The following is a 25,226-nucleotide window of genomic DNA, read 5'->3' as shown; positions in this document are numbered from 1 at the left end:
AACTATTTCCCAATTCATTTGTAACTATGACACCACTTCATAGTTTTGTTTGTTCTCTTATTTTCTTACCCTTTATCATACTTGTATCATCTCAAACCTTAAGCCATCAGGAACAAACCATAGAAAACCCATTGATTCTTCAAGCATGCAGCAATATTAGAGATAGAAACGCGTGTCTCGCGAATCTCAAATCATTTCTCGACAACCATAACGTGGTTAACCAAAAGCCTGACTCGATCCTGAGAGCCGCCCTTAAGGCAACAATTAATGAGACACAATTAGCCATGCAAAAGTTTACCAAGTTTGCCTCATTATCCTCAACTTCACGAGAGCAAATCGCGATTGAGGACTGCAAGGAACTCCTAGATTTCTCGGTTTCTGAGCTTGCATGGTCCTTAGCCGAAATGAAGGAGATTCGAGCCGGGTCTCAAAACCCTCATTCCCAAGGAAATCTAAAAGCATGGCTAAGTGCTGCTTTAAGCAATCAAGATACATGTCTTGAAGGTTTTGAGGGGACAAATAGACACCTTGAGACCTTCATAAAAGGAAGCTTAACACAAGTCACACAACTAATTAGTAATGTATTGGCTTTATATACTCAACTACATATCCTACCCTTCAAACCACCTAGAAATTATGGGGGTCAAACTAATACCTTCTTTCCAAAGTGGATGACGAAAGGCGACAAAGAACTGATGCTTGCAAGTCCAGAAGGGATGCACGTAGACGTGGTGGTGGCGTTGGATGGGTCTGGACGTTTTCGTTCCATTTCTGAAGCCATCAATGATGCACCGGATCATAGTATACGTAGATATGTGATATATGCTAAAAGAGGAGTTTATAAAGAGAATATAGATATGAAGAAGAAAAAGACCAACATAATGCTCATAGGTGATGGCATTGGAGCCACGGTTATAACAGGAGATCGAAATTTCATGCAAGGATGGACTACATTTCGTACAGCCACCGTTGGTAAGAAACTCTATCCCATATATATAGAGAGAGACAGTACTAGAAAAAAAAATAATCTAAAAAGAGGTAAACTTATAAAATCCATGAAATTTGTTTCCAAAAGAGGACAAAAGTTAAAAATCCACAAGAAAATTTTAAAAGTCATGGCAAAAGTTAAATTTTCATTAGGACATTGGCCCCTCTTGGCCTTCTCTGGTACCGCCCCTGTATATAGTCTTTCTAATACACAATTATAGTATTATATATACATATCTTGCTACAATATATATGACCGGATTCCTTATTTTTTATGGTTTATAGCTGTCTCGGGTAAGGGATTTATAGCTAGAGACATTACATTCCGGAATACTGCTGGTCCGCAGAGCCACCAAGGTGTTGCACTGCGTGTGGATTCGGATCAGTCTGCATTCTATCGGTGCAGCATGGAAGGCTACCAAGACACTCTTTATGCACATTCTCTCCGTCAATTCTATCGTGAATGCAGCATTTCTGGAACTATAGACTTCATCTTTGGAAATGGTGCAGCTGTCCTTCAAAACTGCAAAATCTACACCAGGGAGCCTCTGCCACTACAAAAGGTAACCATCACGGCTCAAGGCCGTAAGAACCCCAATCAGAATACCGGGTTTTCAATCCAAGATAGCTTTGTTTATGCAACAAAGCCGACTTATTTAGGAAGGCCATGGAAAGAATACTCTAGGACCGTGTTCATGAACACATACATGAGTTCAATGGTCCAGCCACAAGGGTGGCTAGAATGGTATGGGAACTTTGCATTGAGCACATTGTGGTATGGTGAGTATAGGAATTATGGTCCTGGGGCAGCATTGTCAGGTCGGGTTCGATGGCCTGGTTACCACATGGCTATGGATGCATCAACGGCTGATTCTTTTACTGTTCGACGTTTTATTGATGGGTTAGCATGGTTACCAGCAACTGGAGTAACATTTTCAGCTGGTTTATCTAATTAGATTGATATTGATTGATTTCTTGAAACATGGCTAGTTTCTAGCCAATGCCATCATTTTATCCTTGAGTTGGTGTTATATAATTGTTCCAATTCAGATTTAATTTAGTCATATTGACATATTGTATTAATTATGTACTACACATACATGATTTAAAATATGTTCTATGTATACAAGGAAAAATAATGGAGATCCTTTACGTATATACAACAATGTACAATGTGTGATTGCATATGTTTCAATTATAGGGTTGGGGATTGATATTCTTTATTCGCGTACCATATGAAGTGTCATTACTAATATGGTATGTCCAAGAAATTGAATTTTTAGGATTATATGTACATATTTTAAATGCGTTTGTAGTTCAGAACCAAGACGAAGGAGGCAGTGACCCCCTCCCTCTTATTCTCTAAATCATCTCGTAAATTGATAGATATTCTAGCAAATCACTCCATAAACTTTGATCTATTGGTAACTCTTCTTTGAAATTTTGCTCTGCTCACAAATCATTGGAATAAGAATAACAGAAAGGAAAAAAAAAAAGACTATCGAAAAGACCACGCAGACACATGTTACTTTATTGCAGTAATCTGAAGCATCCACTTTCTGCAGTTTCTAGGCCATGATTAAGATGGTGGTCTCCGTCGCACTGCTGTATCTGGTAAGAAGGTAAATTGTTTCTAACTTTCTACTTGACATGTGTTATTTCATCCAGTAAAAAAGGCAAAATAGGTGGGTTGGGTTACTGGTCTAACTGAATTTAATTGAACACAAACATTATTTAGGCATTGGGCCGGCTTGACCTTATAACTCTTTTTGTCCAACTATTGTTTTTCAGAAAATTTTACAAAAACATAGTGTGCCAAATATTACTACAAAACTTGTGATTTCAAGTTTCAACGATAATTTGTGAGTTATGGCAGGGGCGGTATTACGCATTAAGTATATGATCTGGGTAACTTTTAGTGAATTAGATAGAAAACATAGACCAAATGAAACCATATACAAGTAAATTGCTCGAAACTAGTGCACTTCACACATCTTTGTCTTATGATCGGTTTATTTTATTAAAGCTCGACAAGACAAAGAAGGATAAGGATGCAAAAAATAATCAAAACTAGCTGCTGAATTTCTTGACTGCAGTTATGACTGATGCCATGGTGAATCAGCTCTACATTATCTATCCAAGATTTAGAACTGCCCATATGGCTTACATTGTTTTTCCTTTTTTTGTGATGGGCAAAATGTATGTTTGTTGTTGGTCTATACCCTTGCTAGTCGCTACAAGCTACTTGTTTGTTTCAGTTTTCTCATTTCTTTTGGTCTTCTCAGAACTGGATGTTATGCAACAAATGTACATCATGAATCTTTGTGACATGTAGGCATAACCCGAAATTGGGAATTCCGGCCTTTGTTTTTTTGGCAATTGGCATAGTTTGGATTTGGCAGCTCCTGGTGTACTGTGTTTACAGATTATTCTCTTGACCATAGGTACACTACAAACACTTTTAATATATATAAGGCTAATCTAAAATATTCCCTAAAAATTATACAATGACATGACCAATGTGAAACACTTCTAGATGTATTGTGCACGCAATTTGCTCAAAAAAAAAAGATCATCCTATTGTAATTCATACTTTGGCAAACTTAGAAAGGAATGCAGGTAAATTAACTCTAAATAATTTGAAACTCGATAATCACACAAAACACAACAAAACAAAGAAAAGTAATGGCTGTAAAATAGCTAATTTTGCTTGCCCTAGAAATGAGGCTCTCGCGCGATAAACATCATTGTGTAGTAATTCATGAAACATTTGGTACAACCTCAAAAATCATACATGTAAACTGTTTTGAAAATTAGAAAAATTGTGATTTTCTTCTAAAAATAGAAAGCACAGAACTCCTATTTTTCTCCAAACCTCAGCTTCTCTACCAGAAAAAGGAACCAACCTATATACATCTCTAGTCAAACAATATTTTGTTCCTACCTTTAACAAAAAATATTAAAGGTCTCCTTAAACTCTAACAAAAACGCAAGAAGGCGGCCTTCGTCTCATAGATTCAACAAGGGAGAGGGTCAATCTTACATTATAGGCCCTCTCTCAATCATTAGCATTTTCATAATATCGATCAATACAAAATTTAATAATATAAATAGACAAATTATAGGGGATATATATATAGATGAGATAGGAGCCAAAACTAACAATATTTTTGAGGGGGCAAGGATTAAAGATGGATGGCAAAGGAAGGACAAAACTTGCCATACTCACGATGGCTTTTGTGGTGCTTCTTGCCGTTGCGGTTGCATTGATTGTCATGACACACAGATACTCTGATGAGCCAAAAGATGAAAAAGCGCAACACGATGATGATGTTAAAGCCTCCATTAAAGCGGTTTGTGAGAATACTGATTACCAGAAAACTTGCATTAATAGTCTTACAAAAGCACACACCCAATCAACCGATCCTTATGACCATGTAAAAACTATCTTTGAGGTCACCATTCAGCAACTTGAGGCTGCGGTTAAAAATTCCTCGCTCGTTAAAGAAATCCATGCAGACCCAAGAACAAATGATGCTCTCGAGAGTTGCACGGAACTTGCAGGCCTTGCTGTTAGCGATTTGAAGAGATCTTTTGAGGATATCAATATTTTCAATCTTAATGATATTGGCCAAGCTCTCACACAATTGAAGATATGGATGAGCGGCGCTATAACCTATGAACAAACATGCCTAGATGGGTTTGAAAAAACAGAAGGAGATTCGGGTGAGAAAATGGAAAAGTTGTTAAACGAGTCTATGGAGTTAACTAGCAACTGCCTTGCCTTGGTCACAGATTTTTCACAAATGTTTCAATCATTTGGCGCACCACAGGCTGCTGCTAACCGTCGTTTGCTCTCCCTATTCAATAATGACCACAATATTCCCGAATGGGTGGATTCTAGAGACCGGAGATTTCTGAAGGAAGCACCCACGAACATCAAACCAGATGTCACTATTGCGCAAGATGGGAGTGGAAACTTCGTATCAATTAATGAAGCTTTGAAACTAGTTCCTGTCAAAGGGGAGAAGACGTTTGTGATGTACATTAAAGAGGGCATATACAATGAGATAGTCCGTATTCCGAAAAACTTAACTCATATACTGGTAATCGGAGATGGCCAAGATAAAACAAGAATCACCGGAAGCTTGAACTTTATAGATGGCGTTAGCACTTACCACACCGCTACTGTTGGTAAGTAATAACCATTAAAGTATGAAAATTTATGATAAGTTATGTAAATGTGATAAATAACAGGGTCTAAAACACTTTATGCAGCTGTGGCTGGAGATTTTTTCATGGCCAGGGACATTGGGTTTGAGAACACAGCAGGTCCTGAAAAGCACCAAGCTGTGGCATTGCGGGTTAGTGCAGATAGAGCAATTTTCTACCGTTGTTGCATGGACGGTTACCAAGATACCCTTTATGCACACACCTACCGCCAGTTTTATCGTGAATGCACCATCTCTGGCACCATTGACTTTGTATTTGGTGATAGTGCAGCCGTGTTCCAAAACTGCATCATGGTTGTCCGAAAACCAATGGATAACCAGAATTGCATTGTCACGGCTCAAGGTAGAAAGGAAATTCGACAGCCAACTGGGCTTGTACTGCAAAACTGCAGCATTATGGCTGATCCTGTTTACTTTCCCGTGAGAATGCAATTGAAATCTTATCTTGGGCGTCCATGGAAACAGTATTCAAGAACAATTATAATGGAATCCTTCATTGATGATTTGATTCAACCTCAAGGGTGGTTGCCATGGAATGAATCTTTTGCTTTTGATACACTTTTTTATAGTGAGTTTAATAACCATGGCCCGGGATCTTCTAAGTTAGAACGTGTAAAATGGCCCGGTATCAAGGAGCTAACAGAGAAACGAGTAAGTCGTTTCACACCAGGAAAATTCATCATCGGTGATTCATGGATCCCACAAACCGGTGTGCCTTACACTTCAAGTTTCATGTTTGAACCGCCAAAAGATGATTCTAAAGACCACGACGATGAGAAATCTAAAGATAAAGAGAAAGAAAAGGAGAAAGAAAAGAAGAAAGACAAATCAAAGAAAAAGGAGAAAGACAAATCCAAGAAAGATGACAAGGAGAAATCTAAAGAGAAAAACAAAGACGACAACGAAAAGAAAAAGAAGAAACCTAAGGAAGACAAAGATGGACCCGAATCAGATTCTAATAAACCAGACGCCCCCGCTGAAAGTCCAGATTCTAATAAACCAGAAGCCCCAGCTAAAAGTCCAGATTCTAATAAACTAGAAGCCCCAACTAAAAGTCCAGATTCTAATAAAGCAGAAGCTCCAGCTATAAGTCCAGATCTTAATAAACCGGAAGCCCCAGCTGAAAGTCCTGGTATTATACCTAACCATATACCTGAGAGCGTAATAAGTGCACCAGCTTCAAGCCTATCGCCATTTCCAGAAGTATCCCTAAAAGCCAAAAGAAAATCTATTTTTAAGAAATATTTTGGAAAAATTTTTATACCTAGTCACTAGATGCAGAATTAGTGTGTATTAGTTCTTATTAGCTCAAACGACGGTGGTGCCACCCGTGGATTGTGATTAGAAAGTTACGTTGATTTACATTTGTAGATTAAAAGTTATTCATGTGATCTTATACTAACATGTATATATAAAAATAAGTTGTTGTGCACATATAAATTGGTACAATCCTGAATACATGTATCTGAACCGGAACTGGCAGATCACTCTTTTGATCACTGATTCGGGAAAAGAATCTCAAACAGAAAGCTTTCATAGTTTGCAACTTGAGATTCTACTGTCTACTTGTTCCCCTTAAACGTACTCAATCTGTTATCTCTCTAGTATATATGGTGCGAAGGGCTAGAGGCTAAGAAGGCAACTAGCTAAGGGCGAAGGGCACACTGAACACGAACCGAATCAACTGAAAGGAGAGGAGCGATAGCAACTCACCAGAAAGCAACGGGATACGTGTTTTTCCCTGTTATGCATACACAACTTATACTTTGTATAACAATTGACATAAACTTGCAATTTCTTATTTAGTTCTACATGTTTATGATTGAGTATAAAGCTTAAAAGTGTTGAACTTTATGATGTTTACAAGTTTCAGTATACCAATGTGACTAGTCAACCGGTCTGACAAGTAAAATGTGTTTGACTGGTTTAATATCCGTTATTAAAACATTTGTTATCATAAAATCACAAAAGTGACCTTTGTTACCGGTCCGTTTGGTATAGTATCTCAAATTTCAACCCATTTTATAAACATCTTAAAATGAGCATATAAAATTAATTTGAAAATATCTCTATAACCAAATACTCCGTAGATCTTAGCCAATGGTTTCATGTCATCCAAAGCCCTTCTACGAAGGCTTGGCATAGGGAGACATAGGTTCGAATTTGAAGAGGGCATAAGTTTTATCTCAATTAGTTGTTGTGTCGTTTAACGAGTTATTCCGGGCTTTTTCCTGTAATCTAAGAGATGATATCCTACCGAATGTTTTAAAAAAAAGTACATCTTAAAATAAAATTCAGTTTTCTAACATAACTTAAACAAGAGAAACCATATACTTTTCAACATCTTAAAATAAAATTCAGTTTTCCTAACATTAATTCAAATTCAAGTACTATCCACATAGCCCATTTTCAAGTCGGGCCATTCCAAGTTGAGCCCGAACCGGACCACCGGTACTAAAAATTAGCCCGAGAGACACAACTGTCGTAACACTTTTGGCTTAAATAAAACAAAATTGAGGTAAAGCTCTCGAAACCAACATCTGGGCTTGTTATACGGGTTTGATTTTGAGATATCTGTGTTTTTTCCAACACAACAATGGCCGCCTCATCATCTTCGTCATCAGATGTATCCTCATCTTCATCTTCAGATCGTGACCGTCGTTCTCGTCGACGTAATAAATCCCACAAAAAAGATTCTCTCAAAATCAACAAAAAAAGCCGCCCACATACAAAACGACGTCGTAGACGTAGCCCTTCTTCTTCATCATCTGATGGCTACAGGTATTCTTATTTATTTTTATATATTCATCAATTATCTTTATATATTATCTGTTCTTTTTTTTTTTTTACTTATTATTTTATTATAGAAATACAAATATACAATAGATCTAGATATGAAAATAATGATATTAAGTTCCATATTTAGAGGCATGATCAAACCGACTCAGTTCGATGTAGTGAATTAAAGCTTGAAACTTGAACGTTTATTTTTAAGCTCAAGCTCGACTCGAGTTGACTCAGTTTATGCGAGAATATATAATATACGAAGGATAAAGTTTTAAAATAGCGTTGTGAGCTCTATGAGTTGAGTATCTTTAACACTCTATCTCGACCTGAAACTGTAACCCCGAGTAGTTGAAGCTTAACTTGATGATACTAATTGTGAACCAATATCGACTCTCGAGTAGCTTGTGAGTCGCGACCATATTTACCATCGCTCTGAGTATGAACCTATTAATCATTGCTTTAATAGCTATGATCAGAAGATAAATAAGCGGTCATAAGCTCCTTCGTATGTTATATAGTGAGAATCTTCTAAAAATAAATATTATAACATGTTAGGAAATACTTTTGCGAGTAAAGGTGTATGGTTTGTGTTATCATAGCTTATTTATGCAGGAAAACTTATTTTTTTCATTTGCTTAGTTGAAATATGATGTGTTTTGCACATTATGTTAGGATATAAAGGGTGTTTGTGGTTATTTTTTCTTCTGGTTGGCATGTATAGGTTATATTATTTGACTTGACTTTAGCTCGAACGAGCTTTTATTTTCAAGCTCAAGCTCGATTAGTTTACATATACTTTTGCGCTAAGCTCAACTCCACTAGACTCAGTTATCATCATTAAAGTATTAGTTTGATCAAACTTAGCATGACTTAATGTTAGGGTTAATGGACTCAATACTTTGAGCTTGACTCCATTAAGTGGTAAGATAATTATCCAAGAATATATAACATACAAAGGATAACATTATAAAATAGCTCAACCTGGAATTGTACCCGACTGGCTGAAGCTTGACTTGACTAATTTCGAATCAATCTTGATTCTCGAGTAACTCGTGAGTTCCGATCAGGTTTGACATTGTTAAACATTGGTCTTGAACCAAGTACGTACACACATACATTTACATATAATGCGTACTGGTCGTAGTTATGGAGATTGATATAGTGACTACATACCTATCACTTTACAATGTAGTTTATTTTGGATTTTAGATAATCATCTGGAGCTTATCAAATCTGTAGTATGGACAGCAGCTGCATACACATGGCGCCTAGATGAATAGACGTAACAATGATGAAAACACATTGCATACACAGCAGCTGCATACACATTGCATACTTGTCCAAAAAAATTCATCCATAGGTGTATTGCATGAATAGACTTAACAATGATGAAAACGAAAGAGAGAACTACACATTGCATACTTGATTACATAGACGATTGTTACATTCTGGTTGGGAAATCTAGTTTGATGGAAAGGCCCATATTCTGTCACCGAAATATTACCAAAGACCTAAACTTTTCTCTAGGCATGGCGCCTAGATGGGCCTCACATGTGTCTTGCTCCACTTAATATTAAGCCCAACTGCTTGGGCCTCGTGCACCATGGTTCTCGGGGCTTTGGTGCGTGGTGCGTTTCAGTCATGCTTTTTGCAACTATGCTTTAAGGTGCTAAACACTTGTGAGAAGCATGATAATGACACTCTTTACAAATTTTCTTATCCAAGTACTTTTAAATAAGTGTATATATTCATACCGCAGTTCATCCAGCAGTGAAGATGGGCCATCCAATCGCTCAAAGAAACATAAGCACGAAAATCGACACAAAAAGGTTGGATTTTTACAAGCATTGAATTACTCGCCACAGTTATGGTTAATCATTGTGTCATTTTGTCTGATGTTCTTTTTCCCCTCAGCAGAAGGATAAAGAAAAGGGGAAGGCTAAGCATCACAAGAAACGGGATAAACGAAAAGAAAAGGAGGTAGGCCATTGCGTTAATATTAGCCGCATAGAAAGTTGATTTAACATATGATAGTAGATTCAATGTTATCGCATTCAAATATAACTACTAGGCATTTTTTTTGGTTTTATTGACTATTCTGCTGTTCAAGTCATAGTGCTGTGAATATTGATACGTTACTTATGATCTTTGTATCTAGTTTAATCAAGTGTAAATTGGATATATAAGGTGCTTATAATATTTTCTGCCTTTTTCCATGAATTGGCTCTTTGAAATTGGAGCTGGCTGACATGATGAATGATTGCTAATTTGGCATGTCTGGATGTTGTTCTGGCTCGGATTTGTGTTCTGGCAATGGGAGATTTAACAGAACCAAGAGGATGGAAGCAGTGGCCCTGTCCAACTCTCAAAGGTAAGTCTTCTGATCATATTCTCTAAATCATCTCGTGAACTGATAGATATCCGAGCGAAACACCTAATAAACTTTGATCCATTGGTAACTGTGCTCTGAAAGTTTTCTCTGCTAGAAAATTATACGAATAGAAAAAACAGAAAGAAAAGAAAAAGGTATGGTCCTTGTGTAAAAGGCCACACAGACACATGTTATTGTATTGCATTTATCTGAATCATCCACCTTCTGCAGTTTCTTGGCCGTGATAAAGATGATGGTGTTCGTCGCAGTGCTGTATCTGGTAAAAAGGTAAATTTTTATTAACTTTCTACTTGGCATGTGTTTTTTTATCCAGTAAAAATGGCAAAATGGGCGGGTTGGGTTACTGGTCTAATTGGATTTGATTGAACATATTATTTAGGCATTGGACCAGCTTGACAACAGAACTCATTGTACAGCTAGTATTTTCTAGAAGTTTTTACAAGAATATAGTTAGCCAAATATTACTACAAAACTTGTGATTTTAATTTTTTAACCATAATCTGTACGTTATCGGAGAGGAGGCTTCATGCATTTTAATATATCGGGTGACTTTTAGCAATTCGAGTAGAAAATGTAGACCAAATGGACCCATTTACAAGTTAATTGCTTGAAAAGAGTGCACTTGACGCATCTTCTTTGTCTTTTGATCCGTAGATTTTATTAAAGCTCGAAAAGACAAAGAAGGATAAGGAGGCGGAAAATAATCGGAACCAGCTGCTGAAATTCTTGAATGCCAGTTATGACTGATTCCATGGTGAATTTGCTCCACATTATCTATCAAAGATTTTGATCTGCCCATTTGGCTTATATTATTTTTCCTTTTTGTAATGGGCAAAATGTATGTTTGTTGTTGGCCTATACCCTTGCTACAACCTATTTGTTTGTTTGCACATTTCGGTTTTCTCATTTTGTTGGATCTTCTCAGAACTGGATTTTGGTTATATTTGGTAGAAGTTTGATACTGGTGGATTGTTATGACATTTGATCTTTTTAAGCCTAGTCTTTCATTGTAATCTTAAGTGGTGTCATATCCATTTTTTTTTATTTTCTTGATAGGCCATCCTTTGTTGTTATTTGGCATGTTATGCTTGTTTAGGCCTATACAGTTTTGTCATTTGTGTTTCTGTAAATCTGTAATCAACAAGGCTCCTATCTTAGCTAGGTTATCTTGTATGTACCATGATAGTGATTTGCAAAATAATTAGTCCTGGATGCACCGATTCTAATAACCGTAATGTGACTTTTTTTTTGCCACCGTCTCCAGTCAAGCCCCGATATGGACCATCAGCGTGGTGATCAACTGTTTTTCTCCAGGATTTAGTTCATTGACCTTGGTCCTTGGTTAGTTATCCCCTATTTCATTTTATCTGTTATCTACTTTTATTTGGAAAATTAAAACTGACTTGATTTCTCAAGAATCACAATGCATATTATAAACATTGGATATAAATATTAGCTCTATCACCAATTTATGAGAACTATATATGGTGTTTTCCTCAACCCATATCTTCAACTTTATCAAATATTTTTAAACATTGTATGTATATTAGTAGTCGGACTTTTACCGTCAGTTACGCCCTTGGATTGACTGTGCTAGTGACGTGGTCGATCTTTACCGGATGATGAAAAGACAATGTCGCTGAGTCCAATCGCTAACTATTGTTCAAAAAGAATAATTGTTGATTCAGCTAAATATGTGCTTAGTTATCCACTTATCCCTGTATCTTCCTATCTCTTAAAGTTTCTACGTAAGAATATACTCGTATATTTTACTGGCCTCCTATATGGCAAAAGTTTGCTGTGAATTTATCACTAAAAAAAATCCTATATTTTTTTACTTACAATCGTTAGGAGTTAGGACTTGAAAACAAGATTCAGTAAGACGATATGTGGTCAATTGTCTACTCTACTAGTATATCTTAATTTCTCACCACCTTTTGACGCTTTTAAATTTGCTCTTTATTTCGTACTTTACCCTTTTAAAGAAGAAAAAACCCCATATTATATTATAACAACTAGTCACCATTGCCCATTGGTATTAACTGTCCATATTGAATGAAGTGTTCTTCTCGCCCTCGTAACGTACGAGGTCACCGATGTATAACTATCTATATTTATCTATACTTTCTACCGATGTTTATATTATAAAGTAAATAGGGTTTTCAACTCTCTAACATTCAACTTTCATCAATGTACACATGTTAATGCATAATGTACAATACATCTAAATCACGTTAAGTTAATAACCTCTACTACTCGCCGCCACCACTTCCACCACCGCTGCTACCACCGCACCCCACCACCACCACTCCCATTACACCGTCGCATCACGCGGGTAACGTTCTCGAATAATAATACGTATTATCATATACTCTATCCGTCCCATCTTAATTGGCATATTTTGACTGATCAAGTCTTTTTCATACGACTTTGACCGTAAATATCTTTGTTTGTGTTATAGATTAGTTAATGAAAGTTATACCAATGAAAAGTACATTTAAAACTCAATCAATTCATATATGTTATATCAAGTGTTATATAACACAAACAAAAATATTTACGGTCAAATTTGAAAGTAAAAGACTCAAAAACTCAAACCAAAACATTTAAATTAAGATGGAGGGAGTAGTTTGCATATCTTGCCTTCACCCACATCGATCCCTATTCTATGTAACAAATAATTGCTGCTATTAGGAAACGGGAAACTATCGAATCCAAAACTGAGTAATCTTCCCGATTCAGTTGGCAATGGGTTAACTTTATCTGTATTAGGAATTCAAACTTCGGATTGCCTATTCGGGTTACACGTACGGATTCAATGTGGATTCTCACTAATTGCATATATGATATATCCACACCAAAACTTGCATAATTACATATTACCCAGAGATAGAAAGATTATTTTTATAAGGATCTCTAGCCAAAATAAGATAAACCATCTATAAAAAACAGTTTTTCTAACAAAGTCTTGAAGTCTTGTCATACCTAACTCAATGACTTTATTCTTCTTTACACACAATTAATATTTATCAATATACGACATGTAGAAAGTAACACAATATATGCTACGTATGGTCAAACAATTATGTAAAATATTTAATAGAGTTAATTACTAAAATGATATCTAACGTTTGCGCCATATTACTTGTTTCACACCTTTCTTTTCGAAATTACGATGATCATACCCAACGTATGCAAATCTCCACTAGAACCATACTGGAGGCCAACGCCGTCAGGTGACCGTTAAAACCTCCCCCACGTGACTTGCACGTGAGGGGTAAATATGTAATATCGTGTATCTTAATTACTTAAATGATACCTAACGTTTGCACGATATTGCTGGTTTCATACCTAATGTTTCCTAATTACTTAAATGGTATGAAATATTTTCATACCATTTAAGTAATTAGGAAACATTAGGTATGAAACCAGCAATATCGTGCAAACGTTAGGTACCATTTAAGTAATTAAGAAACACGATATTACATATTTACCCCTCACGTGCAAGTCACATGGAGGGGTTTTTAACGGCTACGTGACGACGTTAGCCACTTAGCCTTAGCCTTAGCCTCCAGTATGGTCTAAGTGGAGATTCGCATACGTTGGGTATGATTAGCGTAATTTCAAAAGGAAATGTATGAAACCAGTAATATGGCGCAAACGTTAGGTACCATTTCAGTAATTAACTCTATTTAATATTATTTTTTTGTTGAAGTTTTTCCTATCCACTTTTTGAGGAAGTCGGGTTTTTTTACTTGGAGGTATATAGTTCTTTTTGTTTATCTTGTGACCATTTTTGACGAACCTCTTCTTAACCACATCTAATACTATAATTAGATTTTGTGAAAAAGGCCTATCACTAAAAAAAACAATAATATATATAAATACTTTTGGTATCATAGAAACTAGCTTCTTCAATATGGTAATCGATACAACTAATGATAATTGCTAAATGATATTCTATCACCAAGTTATAACACATGTAATATCTTACTTTAAAAACCTACTCGTATCTTTTTTCTTTGAATCACATAATTATGATCGATATATTTGTGTGTTATACCAATTTAGGTGACATGATTATAAATGGCATGTTAAGGTTGGCGGGAGTACCTAATTTCCATGATTCGTAGGATCGTATTCGGCATTATTTAAAGAAGTCTTTTTGTGTAGTTGAATTCCTATGTTATAATGTTTCCCTTTATGTAAAGAAAAATAACTGCTCGACTGTAGCAAGAGGTGGGCTTTAAATATTCTTTTGAATATTAACTACTCGTAAATATATGTAACTACTCCATTAAGTTGTCCATTGATACCATTAACTTTTTTTTTTTTTAACATTCATTGATACCATTAACTAGCCATCCACAACGTACCATCAATGTTTTACACAGTTGTATACTGTGTAGTATAATATATACGTATATTGTGAATGAATAATTTGTGTCGTAGGATATCAACTCTCAACTTATAAAACCGGGCGTTTCAACATACAAACATGACAAACCATAACTTATTGATACTAACGTTAGACTTCCAACTTAGGTGGCCAAATGGGAGAAATTCTACGGACATGGTTACGTGTTTTTTCCTTTCTAAATATTAATATTATAAGTTTAAAATACTGCTAATTAATGTGATAAAAATATATATACGATCAGTATATAACTTTCGCGAAGTCAAATGGGGCCCAACCGGGCTATAACCGTTGTGTACTTAAATGAATACACAAGATTTTCTTCTCTCACACATTGCATTGGGCTATGATATTTGATAGGGTTAATTAGCAGGCTTGCATTACTGCGATTTCATTAGCGGCGTCAGTTAGTTGTAAATATCAAAGTGTTTAATAAATGTTGTTTAACCTTAGTTTGTTATAGAGAGCTCCCTCATAAAATAAATATTTGATTAAAATTTTTTTTATGAAAAATCGTAAAGATCCGTGGAGGAAAAGTGGAAAACTAACCTAGGCTAACCATATATGAAAATTAAAGATATGTGGTCACGTCAGTCGTCAAATATGTCTTGCATATAAGTCGAACCAAAAATCTCTTGTAAGAAAACATATCATTTAAGTATTTAACCATTTGGTGATAATTTATCAAGATTATTTATATTATACTGGTAATACACTAATACATATATATAACTTAACCCAAAGTTACATAACAAATAATTTATATATATACCTTTCATGTTGAAAAGTTAAATTTTGTGGATATATGAAATAATTAACCAGTGTGCCCTCTTATTTATTTATATTAATTATCTTCTAATTAACTCTTAAACTACACACACTATCTCCTTTGTATAATTAGCTACACCACAAGCTATCTTTAGCCTAATATTATCGTCAAATTATGTGGTTACCTCTCTAATTCCATTTTTTTAAATAGCTAAAAGGACTTTTTTTTTTGAACAACATTAAGTTTATTAATAATAAATTGCTTCTGCAAGACGCCTAGGCAATAAATCAGCTACTACAAATTACAATAAAAATGAAGGACTCGTCACCCATACTGACCATGGGATACTAGATTTCTTATCACAGTTAGAGATCCAACAATATGAAATAGAAACAATAGAGTGAAATACAACAATACTTGAGTCGTCAATCTCCCGGTGAATCACATGATTTTGGTGTTTCCACAACGGCCACCACCACGCGTAACAAATAGATTCCAAAATTCTTTTAAACTTGGACGGGAAAAGAGAGCCATGAATCCATTCTAGTGTCGATTTTGGGTTAGCAATAACAATGTCAATCGGTGTTCAGTCGCTTATGAGTTGTACCAGTTCATTAAAAAACATACAAAACGAAAGGAAATGTTGGATTGATTCAACCTGATATAGGCATAATGGGCAAGAGATATCATCAATGTCTTGTCCTAAAAGGACTTAAACTAAACAAGATAATTAAGTATATAACCATTGCATGTAATAATGTAATAGTGTATAGAAGATGACAAAATTTGATTTCTTAATTTAAGTAATAAATCAAGCTATTAAATTGAGTATTTAACCCATTGCATTATTTTGCTCGACTTTTATATATACTCACTAGAATATATACTATCTAAGTTATAAAAAAAAATTGTTTTTTTTTATAATGATAAATCAACCTAATTGGTGTGTCTAAAGATATGTTTAATAGTAAGATGATGACATGTAGAAAAATCAGAGGATAAGATTAGAAAAGAGAATTAGTGGAATCCATATGTCAAATTCTTAAGATTTTAAGTAGATTTTTAGGCATATGAGTTAGGTTGATTAATCATTTTTTTTTTTAATATCTGACCCAAATTAGCACTAAGAAGATAGAAAATTTTGGTACGACTAAAATAACATCCACTTTCCACTCGTAATACTATCGTACAACTCGTAGTATTTGGTTTTTAAAATTAATATACCGTAAATATATATTTTAAAGGATTATACAGAAAATTAAATTGGATTTATAAGGTGTAGAGGTATTTACTCCCTTCAACTACCCTAGTGTGGTGGCAAAGTTAGAGTTTTGACCGTAAATTGTAAACATTTAATAACTCATCAGAAATAGATGTCACCTGCACTTGTATTTCGGTGATTCTTTAGATACATCATGGTCCCAAGAGATAATAATAATAATAATAATAATAATAATAATAATAATAATAATAATAATAATAATAATAATAATAATAATAATAATAATAGAATTTTTGAAGGGTTAAAAAATTTATTTGCTAGAATGAACTATTAGTGGTGATTGAATATCTCATATCTTGACTTTTGTACAACTTTGTTTCTTTTTACTTAATAATTAAAAATTTAATTCACTGTGTTGAATTTTATGGTTTTTTTAATTTAATAAGCAAAATTAACTGTCAATTACCTGTTTTTTATTTAATATATACAGACATTATTTATACATTCACTCATTTAATATATTCAGCACATAATTACTAAAGGAAAGAATGAGCCCTAATCATGGTGAATGATCTATGGTTTGCATGGTAAAAATATTTAGATTTTACTAACAAGACGGAGTTTCTGAAAAAAAAAAATTTTGGAATCAATGTAACTGTATTTTGGGCTTTTGGCATTGTAAGATTAGTTGGATCAACTAGTGGCAGCCTCACACCATTAGCTCACCCTTCACGTTGTTATAGACTTAATTAAACATGTGTTTCCCTGCTAGAAAGAAAACTTAGTCATGTTTTTATAGATAAAGCACATTACCATCATCGATAAATACTAGTTAATTTGAGACGATTTATATACACGAGTAGTGTGCATATATCGATCAGTGGTTAGTTATTGATTGCAAAACTTATAACTTGACAAAAGAAAAAAAAATACTCATAAAAATATTAACACGAAATGTCTACCTCCATAGAAGTTTCTCATGCCATTATTCACCAAATGACAATATTTAATTCTTAGACAACCTAACCTAGCTATCAAGTCCTTTTCATATAATATATAAGTTTTGCTGAACATACTATCATCTTCCAATCATGTTGACAAGAGAAAACATATTAAGATCAAACTTATTTGAGAAGTGATAAACAAACATTTAGTCGAAGTATGTATCCATTTATTAATGAAATACGTGTATCAAAATTTATTAAATATACTTATTAATCTTTAATATATGTACGTCTAAAAAGATTTTTGTCTATGCTTTAATTAAAGAAATGTACGATAGCATGTTTAAATGTGAATAATAAAAAAAATGTTATCATCTTTATACAATTATACGTACACATTATATATGAGTAACACATTATAAAAGTTACATCAATTGATTTAGAAATTTGACTTATATATAAATATTCATGATAGGTTTGGCTTGTTTCTCTAATATGGTCTAACCTTGATTTTAATGTTCCCGATCTTCTTCAACTCCAATTTTTATTATTACTTATTAAGTAGTATACTTTTAATAAAGAAAATGCTAAAACCATCGACACTAAGTAACTTCCATTTTTGTCTCAAACTATAAATACAAAAACTCCATATATGTTGATAAAATAAATTAAAGGTAAAAATAGTTATACAACATCATGAATTCAAGATCCACACAATATATATTTTTTGGATTAGCTAGACTCTATATATAGCCTCTATAAATACAAGGCCAACTTCACTTCTACATAATTTGCCCCAACTTTGCATCACAATATCTCAACTAACTTCAACATCATGGAAGAACCCATTGAGCATAGAACAATTAGAGTGAATGGAATCAACATGCATATTGCTGAAAAAGGTGAAGGCCCAACAATCCTTTTTTTGCATGGTTTTCCTGAGTTGTGGTACACATGGCGTCACCAAATCCACGCCTTAGCAGCCCAGGGCTACCACTGCGTAGCCCCAGACCTACGTGGATATGGTGACACTGACGCACCACCCTCTGAAACGAGTTATACTTGCTTCCATGTTGTTGGTGACTTGGTTGCACTTATTGACTCGTTGGGTGGTGAGCCAGTGTACCTTGTGGCTCATGATTGGGGAGCCATGATTGGATGGTACTTGTGTATGTTTAGGCCGGAAAAAGTGAAGGCATACGCATGCATGTCGGTTCCTTACCGGCCTAGAATTCCAAAAATGAAACCTGTTGAAACTATGAGAACTTTTTTTGGTGAAGATTATTACATGTGCAGATTTCAGGTATTCATTTCTCTTGTCTATTATCTAAATTATCTTCTTCAGAATCGAAATACCGTTTTTGCTATATTTAACTTTGTTTGTCCTGTTATGTGTTCTATTTTGAGTTGTATATATCTACAATTACAATTACAAAATAAACTTAATACTCTAGCAAGATACTAGTGTTGGAATGCACAAGATCTAGAAATACAACACTATAAAGAGTCTAGACTACCCATCTTAGAACTTAAACTGTTAAGATTGCAAAAGGTTAAAAAAATTTATGTCAGTTAATCCAAAATATAAGAAAAAACCCCACCATGAAGGTCGATTCACCGGGGTTTTTTTTTTTTTTTTAAATTTTAATATGTGTTAGTCAATATAATGAGAGATTGACAGTAGATGGACCAGTACACAAGTAAAAGATAGGCAAAATACTGAGATATATATCTATATCTATATATATGTTAATATATTAATGATAACATGTGTTTTGTTTTTTTTGGTTTTCTGATTTTTTAAGTTATGGTGGTCCTAATTGTGTGCAGTTGTCCATTTCAACTTTTCTAATGAGTTTGTAAATATGTATCACACATTCTATATAAGGTGATAGATATAAATGGTCAGAAATGTTTTATGAGATAATATACACTTTGGACTTTATATATATAATATAAAAGTTGAGTTTTGAAATCAATTCTAAAACTTTAATTTCTCTCTTCATAATAATTATGATTAATATTAAAGTTAATTATGAAAATACTTAATGATAGTTATGTGTTAAATGAATTTGAAAAGCCTATAATACATGTGTACAAGAAAGCTAATTAGTTCTTGAAATGCAAAATGAAAATTATATTGGTAGGAAATTTTAATGATTTGCAAAAGTTGTTTTAGAAAACCAAAAGTATTAATCTTTCTTCCTAAATCTTAAAAGTTAATTATGTATGGAGGGAAGTTAATTACCTATATGCATGAAAGTTGATTACTTGCAATGCAAAGGAAATATATGTGTATAGGAAAGTTAATGACTTGCAAAAAACGTTTTGAAAAACCAAGAGTATTAATCTTTATTCCTAAAGTTATCATATTAGCATGCATCTGTATCTATATTTATATATATACATACATACATATATATATATATATATATGTATTGTTATAGATTTATTTTCTTTGAAATTCGATAGGTCCTTTTATTCAATACTTTATTTATTATCAGATATATCATAATATGTGTATGCATATTATATTTTTAGTTAGTTGAAAATATTAATAGAGATAGTGTTTGGGTTGCTTAATCATTGGAGGGAATGTGAGTACGTGAGTTGTTGATTATATAAAATAACTTATTAATGAGAATTGATGATAATGACAGTTTTTGAAATGTTTTCATGTGTATATCCTAAGGTTTGTGTATTTGATGGAGTCTATAAATAAGTCAACACACCAAAACTTTCCCCATTATGACCTTGCGATCCCAGTCTTAAAAAACTAACTTCATCAATGAGAAAGGTAGCAAAAGTTGAAAGAAAGTATAGTGAACCTTTGTTTATACCATTTTGTGTTAGGTAGACAAACTAAACATTTACTTGGTATAATTTAACTATTCAACAAAACCAATCAATTTAATCATGAAAAAAATTTTCCTTCATCCCGGACGGGTTTTAAGCCCTCGTCTATAGAAAAAACAAATTAGAAACTGTTAGCATAGATATAGGAATTAATGGTATGAATGCATTTAAAAGAAGAAAAACAGAGAAACCAGCAATATCATGCGAGTGACTTAAATGTAACATGGACAGCTATCAAAAACAGTAGACATAAAATAATATATGATATATTGCTTATTTTGTTTTTCAGGAAGTTGGAGTTATGGAAGCTGAATTTAAAAGTTGTGAAACAGCTGAAGTGCTTAAGAAAATTCTAACTGATAGGACTCCAGGACCCCCTTGTTTGCCTAAATCCGACCCGTTTGGGCTAAAAGCTCTGAATGGACCAATACCGTTACCAAGTTGGTTATCCGAAGAGGATATCAAGTATAACGTTGACAAGTTTGACCAAACGGGATTCACTGGCGGGCTGAACTATTATCGTGCTTTGGATTTGTACGTATACTTTACATCCTAGCTAGCTAGTCGAGTCCTGTTATTTATCTGAAATGGTTTGTTTATAGTATACGGGGACCTAAAGCGTTGGGACGAAGGAAGATACAAGGCAAGTCAAAACTAGACTAGCCAAGCCCAGTCGGCGCCATCTTGGCCATGCCAAACCCAACTCCTGACCATACGTCCCTTTGCCTTGGTAATTTAGTGGTCCAGGTTGGCTCATATGATTAAGTCTCTGAATTTTGTGTCAAGGCTGGTCATACATAGGACCTACATCTTTATCCAAATTTGTCCAAAGACAGATATTATTATTGTTTACGTATAGAAATAATTTCATAGGTTAGATGGATGTTAGGAATATGTAAGTCAAGCTGGCTACTTGACTTTGAGGATCATGATGTCTTTATGGGTTGATCTTATGTGGGACCTTGGAAGGAAAACATGAGATGAGCCTTAATACTATTTGAAATCATCTTTGTTTAACCATTATTTTGCAACACTAGCAGTTAAAGTTCCGAGTAGGTTCCAGTTTGTATAATTTCTTGTATCTCTAGACTTATTATTGTGATTTCTAGCATCTTGCTAGGGGATCTTGTATTAATAAAGTTTTATTGCCGTTAAAAAAAAACGTGTGGGTCATGGTTTCTGTTTCAACATTGGTCCAACAGCGTCTAACAGGACAAGGTTCGATAAAGAGTTGGACTTAAAAATGGTTTGACCAGTTGGTTTTTGTGTGTATGTTGCTATATGTACTAAACATTTTCATATCTGAAACAGGAATTGGGAGCTCACGGCAGCATGGACCGGAGCCCAGGTGAACTTACCCGTGATCTACGTAGTAGGGAACGAGGACATGGTATACACAACACCGGGCTTAAAAGAGTATGTGCACGGTGGCGGTTTTAAGAAAGATGTGCCATTGCTTGATAAAATTGTGGTTTTGGAAGGTGTTGGTCACTTTCTTAACCAGGAGAAGCCTGAAGAAGCAACTGCTATCATTCATGATTTCATCAAGAAGTATTAATCACCAACCAACAACTTATGAAGTTCCATAACTATGGTTGGGAATGAAGTCAATGGTTCTGTAACTTTGTTAAATCTGTAAACTTAATTAATTAGCTAGAAGTATTAGTAATTTCATAGAACATTAATGTTCCTATGATCAACTATCTTGAGGATGATATTTATGTCATATATTTCATTTTCCATCTCAATTTACAGTAAGGTAAACATGCCAAAATTCAATACTTACTAGTTACTACTTGCTACGTTTTTGAGGAATTTGAGACTTTAAAAATGCTCACCGAACTGAAAACATAGACTTTTTCAAACATAATCGGGGTTTTTTCTAGAATTAGAAATGGGGCATATAAAAAAAAACTTCTTTCTTCATCAAATTCAAAATTTACAAAAAAGTGTGTTACTTGTTTAACATATGTGGCAGGACATGTCAAAATCTCTACATAACTTAGAAGTTATAAAATTTAGCATCATTTAAGTATTATAAATGTCATTATCTTACAAATCTACTATATGACTTCAAGACATGTCAAATCCTAAGTGTGACATTATATGGGAAGGCAATCACCTTAAAAAGGGTACTAAAAATCCTTATGGTTCCATGGTACTTTGACAAGTGTGTAACATTTATTTCAGTTGGTGGGGTGAATTGAAACATAATAGTGAGTACTATTGCTTTTCTCATCCAATCAATATGCCTGACATCAACTTTATAAAACCAACTTGTATCTTTTGACCTCATATCTTTATTAGGTTGTACATACTCTTAAAGTTTGTTGTCTCTTTTCGCAAGTTTAAGTGCTACAAAAAGTACGATATGTAATTTAAGAACGTAAAACATCATCATCCAAAGTACCAAAATGAGCCAACATCAAAGGCTCAAAAAGCCTCAATTATGCACATTCATTTCTTCAGAGTTTAGTCGATACAGATTTGAAATCTTGGACAAAAGATATGTGACCATGTAATGATAATTGTTACTCTCATCCTAGCTACATGCTTGGTTTTATGTATATTATGTTTTTATATCGACATTTAATAAGTTCAAGTATTCTATTTACTATTATTGTTGAATTTGCGCTAAAATATGTTATATTGTATGTTTGATATTCTTCTCTGCTCTTAATGTAGTCAGGTGATAGTCGGCTGACAAGTATGGTTATTAAACTCTTTACACTCTCATGCTTTTGTCTCATTTGAGTCTTTCTACCTCTGGGTAGAAGCAAGACTGACTACATCTCACCTCCTTATATTCCGCTACAAAGATTGAGCCATGTTGTTGTTGTTGTACATTTTACTAGTAACTGAAAATATCCAAGGTTGGTTTAATTAGCGATTAATTCATAATCACCTATCGTTTTATGAAACAACGCGCTCGTGAGCTTAATTAAGTACCAATAAGGCAATAACTAATTAGCATTGTTCATGACTGCAACCAAGGATCATTCGTGTGCGATCAAATTGTCAAAAATACCCCAATTCACCTTAGTTTGGAGTATAATGAAGATAATTTTTTCCCCCTAAAATTTAGTGGTGTAGCTAGAAATATGGAGTAAAATGAGCTGTACCAGTTCAAATGCACATGTGCTGCTAATCCCATAGAGGTATATATGAATGTATGACTCATTTGCATTCAAGTGTAATTCAAGTCAGCCAAACCATTAAGTTAGACCTGTACATATGCTGAACCATTACATTAGTGACTCCATGAGTGCCAAACAAGCACCACCACAACTACCCCCCTTGAAAAATGTCTTTACTTATATTTATGACATTAAATTTAGCACCGTTCCGAAAAGTAAACTCAAACTGTATTATCAATGAAGAGACTTCAATCTATTGCCAACAAAACTTGGGTGGGTTGTCGACCTGGTTTTCTATGGAGGTTTAGAGTTCGAGCCTCATGGAAAGAAAAAAATAAAAATAAAATAAGAGTAAGAGTTTTATGAATGTGTGGCCATCTACATTAGTTGTCAAACATGCTCACCCACATTCACGGATGCAATGAACAATAAGGGTAGTCACCACCCCATTAACCAAGATTTTCTTAATAATTTTTTCTTCTTTTTTTTCTGCATTAAGCCCCGACTAAAATACTATGTCCTAAGTTAGTGTAAGGTAAAAAAAATTCAGGCCCGTCTTTTAAAAATCTTTGATCTGTCACTCCTAAAGCTTAATTAAATATGATTATGAGAAAAACTAGCTATAGGTAGCAACCACCTATGTTACTTCCTTTCCAAATACAAGTATGATTATGAGAAAAATAATTAAGCAACTACCAACATGTCCATAATTATAGGTGTTGTACATTTGTCCATAATTATACGAGTAACGGAGTAGGTGCGTGATATCATATTCATTGCCTACCAAATATGACACTCACGCAGATGCGGTTGTCATCAGCAACCAACACACCGAAAATGCTTGAAATATGTCAGCAATAAAAGTAACATTTATATGAAAAATGTTGAATTAAACACGCATTTTAGTTAATGTGCGTAAAAAGGTTATATCTTTTTATATTAAAAGTTCATCCCTAAATTTTATATTAAATGTATAACTATTTAATGCATTTTAACGAAAATCATTAAAGCTTTATTTATCAAAACCCATTTATATTTATAGATCCCAACAACAAAATAACAGATTATTGAACAAAAGAGCTATTATTTTTAATTGATCAGCTAAATTAAAAAGGCCAACAATCATCAAGTGGTCTAGTGACGGTAAAATGTCTTGTTTTTGACAGAGCTCTCAAATTATATATATACTAAAAACTTTTGTAAATGTACAAATACTTTATACATAAAATGTACAAGCTTTTAAAGTATATACTAATTTTAATTAAATTTCATTCTAACTTCCTAAATTTTAACCAAATTTTGTTTTAACCCCCTAAAACTTCAATTTTTTTTAACATTTACCCCACATCAAAGTTTTCGCTTTCATTTTCGTGACACTAAACTTTTAGGTTCTCATGTTTTCATCAAACAACTTTCACATAGTTACGGTTTTACTTTTAAACATTTGGTCTTTGATTATTTTCATGTGTTTTTTTTATATATA

The 25,226-nt window shown here is 34.0% G+C and overlaps 4 protein-coding genes across 5 annotated transcripts; all 4 read left to right on the top strand.

Annotated features, from left to right (window-relative positions):
• LOC122593515 (putative pectinesterase/pectinesterase inhibitor 22) lies at positions 1-2,205 on the top strand. Its single transcript, XM_043765934.1, has 2 exons — positions 1-972; positions 1,273-2,205. The coding sequence occupies exons 1-2, from the start codon at positions 27-29 to the stop codon at positions 1,941-1,943; spliced, it is 1,617 nt and encodes a 538-aa protein (XP_043621869.1). The 5' UTR covers positions 1-26; the 3' UTR covers positions 1,944-2,205.
• A 1,908-nt stretch (positions 2,206-4,113) lies between these two features.
• On the top strand, positions 4,114-6,029 carry LOC122591752 (pectinesterase-like; the record flags this gene model as incomplete). The annotated part of the gene is made up of 2 exons (XM_043763998.1): positions 4,114-5,181; positions 5,266-6,029. Coding segments are annotated over exons 1-2 (1,767 nt in total), but the record flags the coding sequence as incomplete, so codon positions are not given.
• Positions 6,030-7,705: 1,676 nt separating this feature from the next.
• Positions 7,706-11,411, top strand: LOC122592522 (protein SREK1IP1). Of its 2 annotated transcripts, none has more exons than XM_043764772.1 (6): positions 7,706-8,000; positions 9,766-9,835; positions 9,921-9,986; positions 10,336-10,377; positions 10,609-10,665; positions 11,053-11,411. In XM_043764772.1, the coding sequence occupies exons 1-6, from the start codon at positions 7,816-7,818 to the stop codon at positions 11,143-11,145; spliced, it is 513 nt and encodes a 170-aa protein (XP_043620707.1). In that variant the 5' UTR covers positions 7,706-7,815; the 3' UTR covers positions 11,146-11,411. The 2 variants fall into 2 exon arrangements, with proteins under 2 accessions (XP_043620707.1, XP_043620708.1); XM_043764773.1 differs by having other exon boundaries at positions 7,707-8,000; positions 9,924-9,986.
• A 7,081-nt stretch (positions 11,412-18,492) lies between these two features.
• Positions 18,493-22,348, top strand: LOC122592445 (epoxide hydrolase A-like). Its single transcript, XM_043764672.1, has 3 exons — positions 18,493-19,053; positions 20,896-21,140; positions 21,918-22,348. Exons 1-3 carry the CDS (start codon positions 18,586-18,588, stop codon positions 22,162-22,164), a joined length of 960 nt encoding a protein of 319 aa, XP_043620607.1. The 5' UTR covers positions 18,493-18,585; the 3' UTR covers positions 22,165-22,348.
• Positions 22,349-25,226: the final 2,878 nt, after the last annotated feature.

The sequence above is a fragment of the Erigeron canadensis genome, chromosome 3, assembly GCF_010389155.1.
Source record: "Erigeron canadensis isolate Cc75 chromosome 3, C_canadensis_v1, whole genome shotgun sequence".
NCBI lineage: Eukaryota > Viridiplantae > Streptophyta > Magnoliopsida > Asterales > Asteraceae > Erigeron > Erigeron canadensis.
The sequence above is the reverse complement of the archived record's forward strand: the minus strand, read 5'-3'. Positions and strand labels throughout refer to the sequence as shown.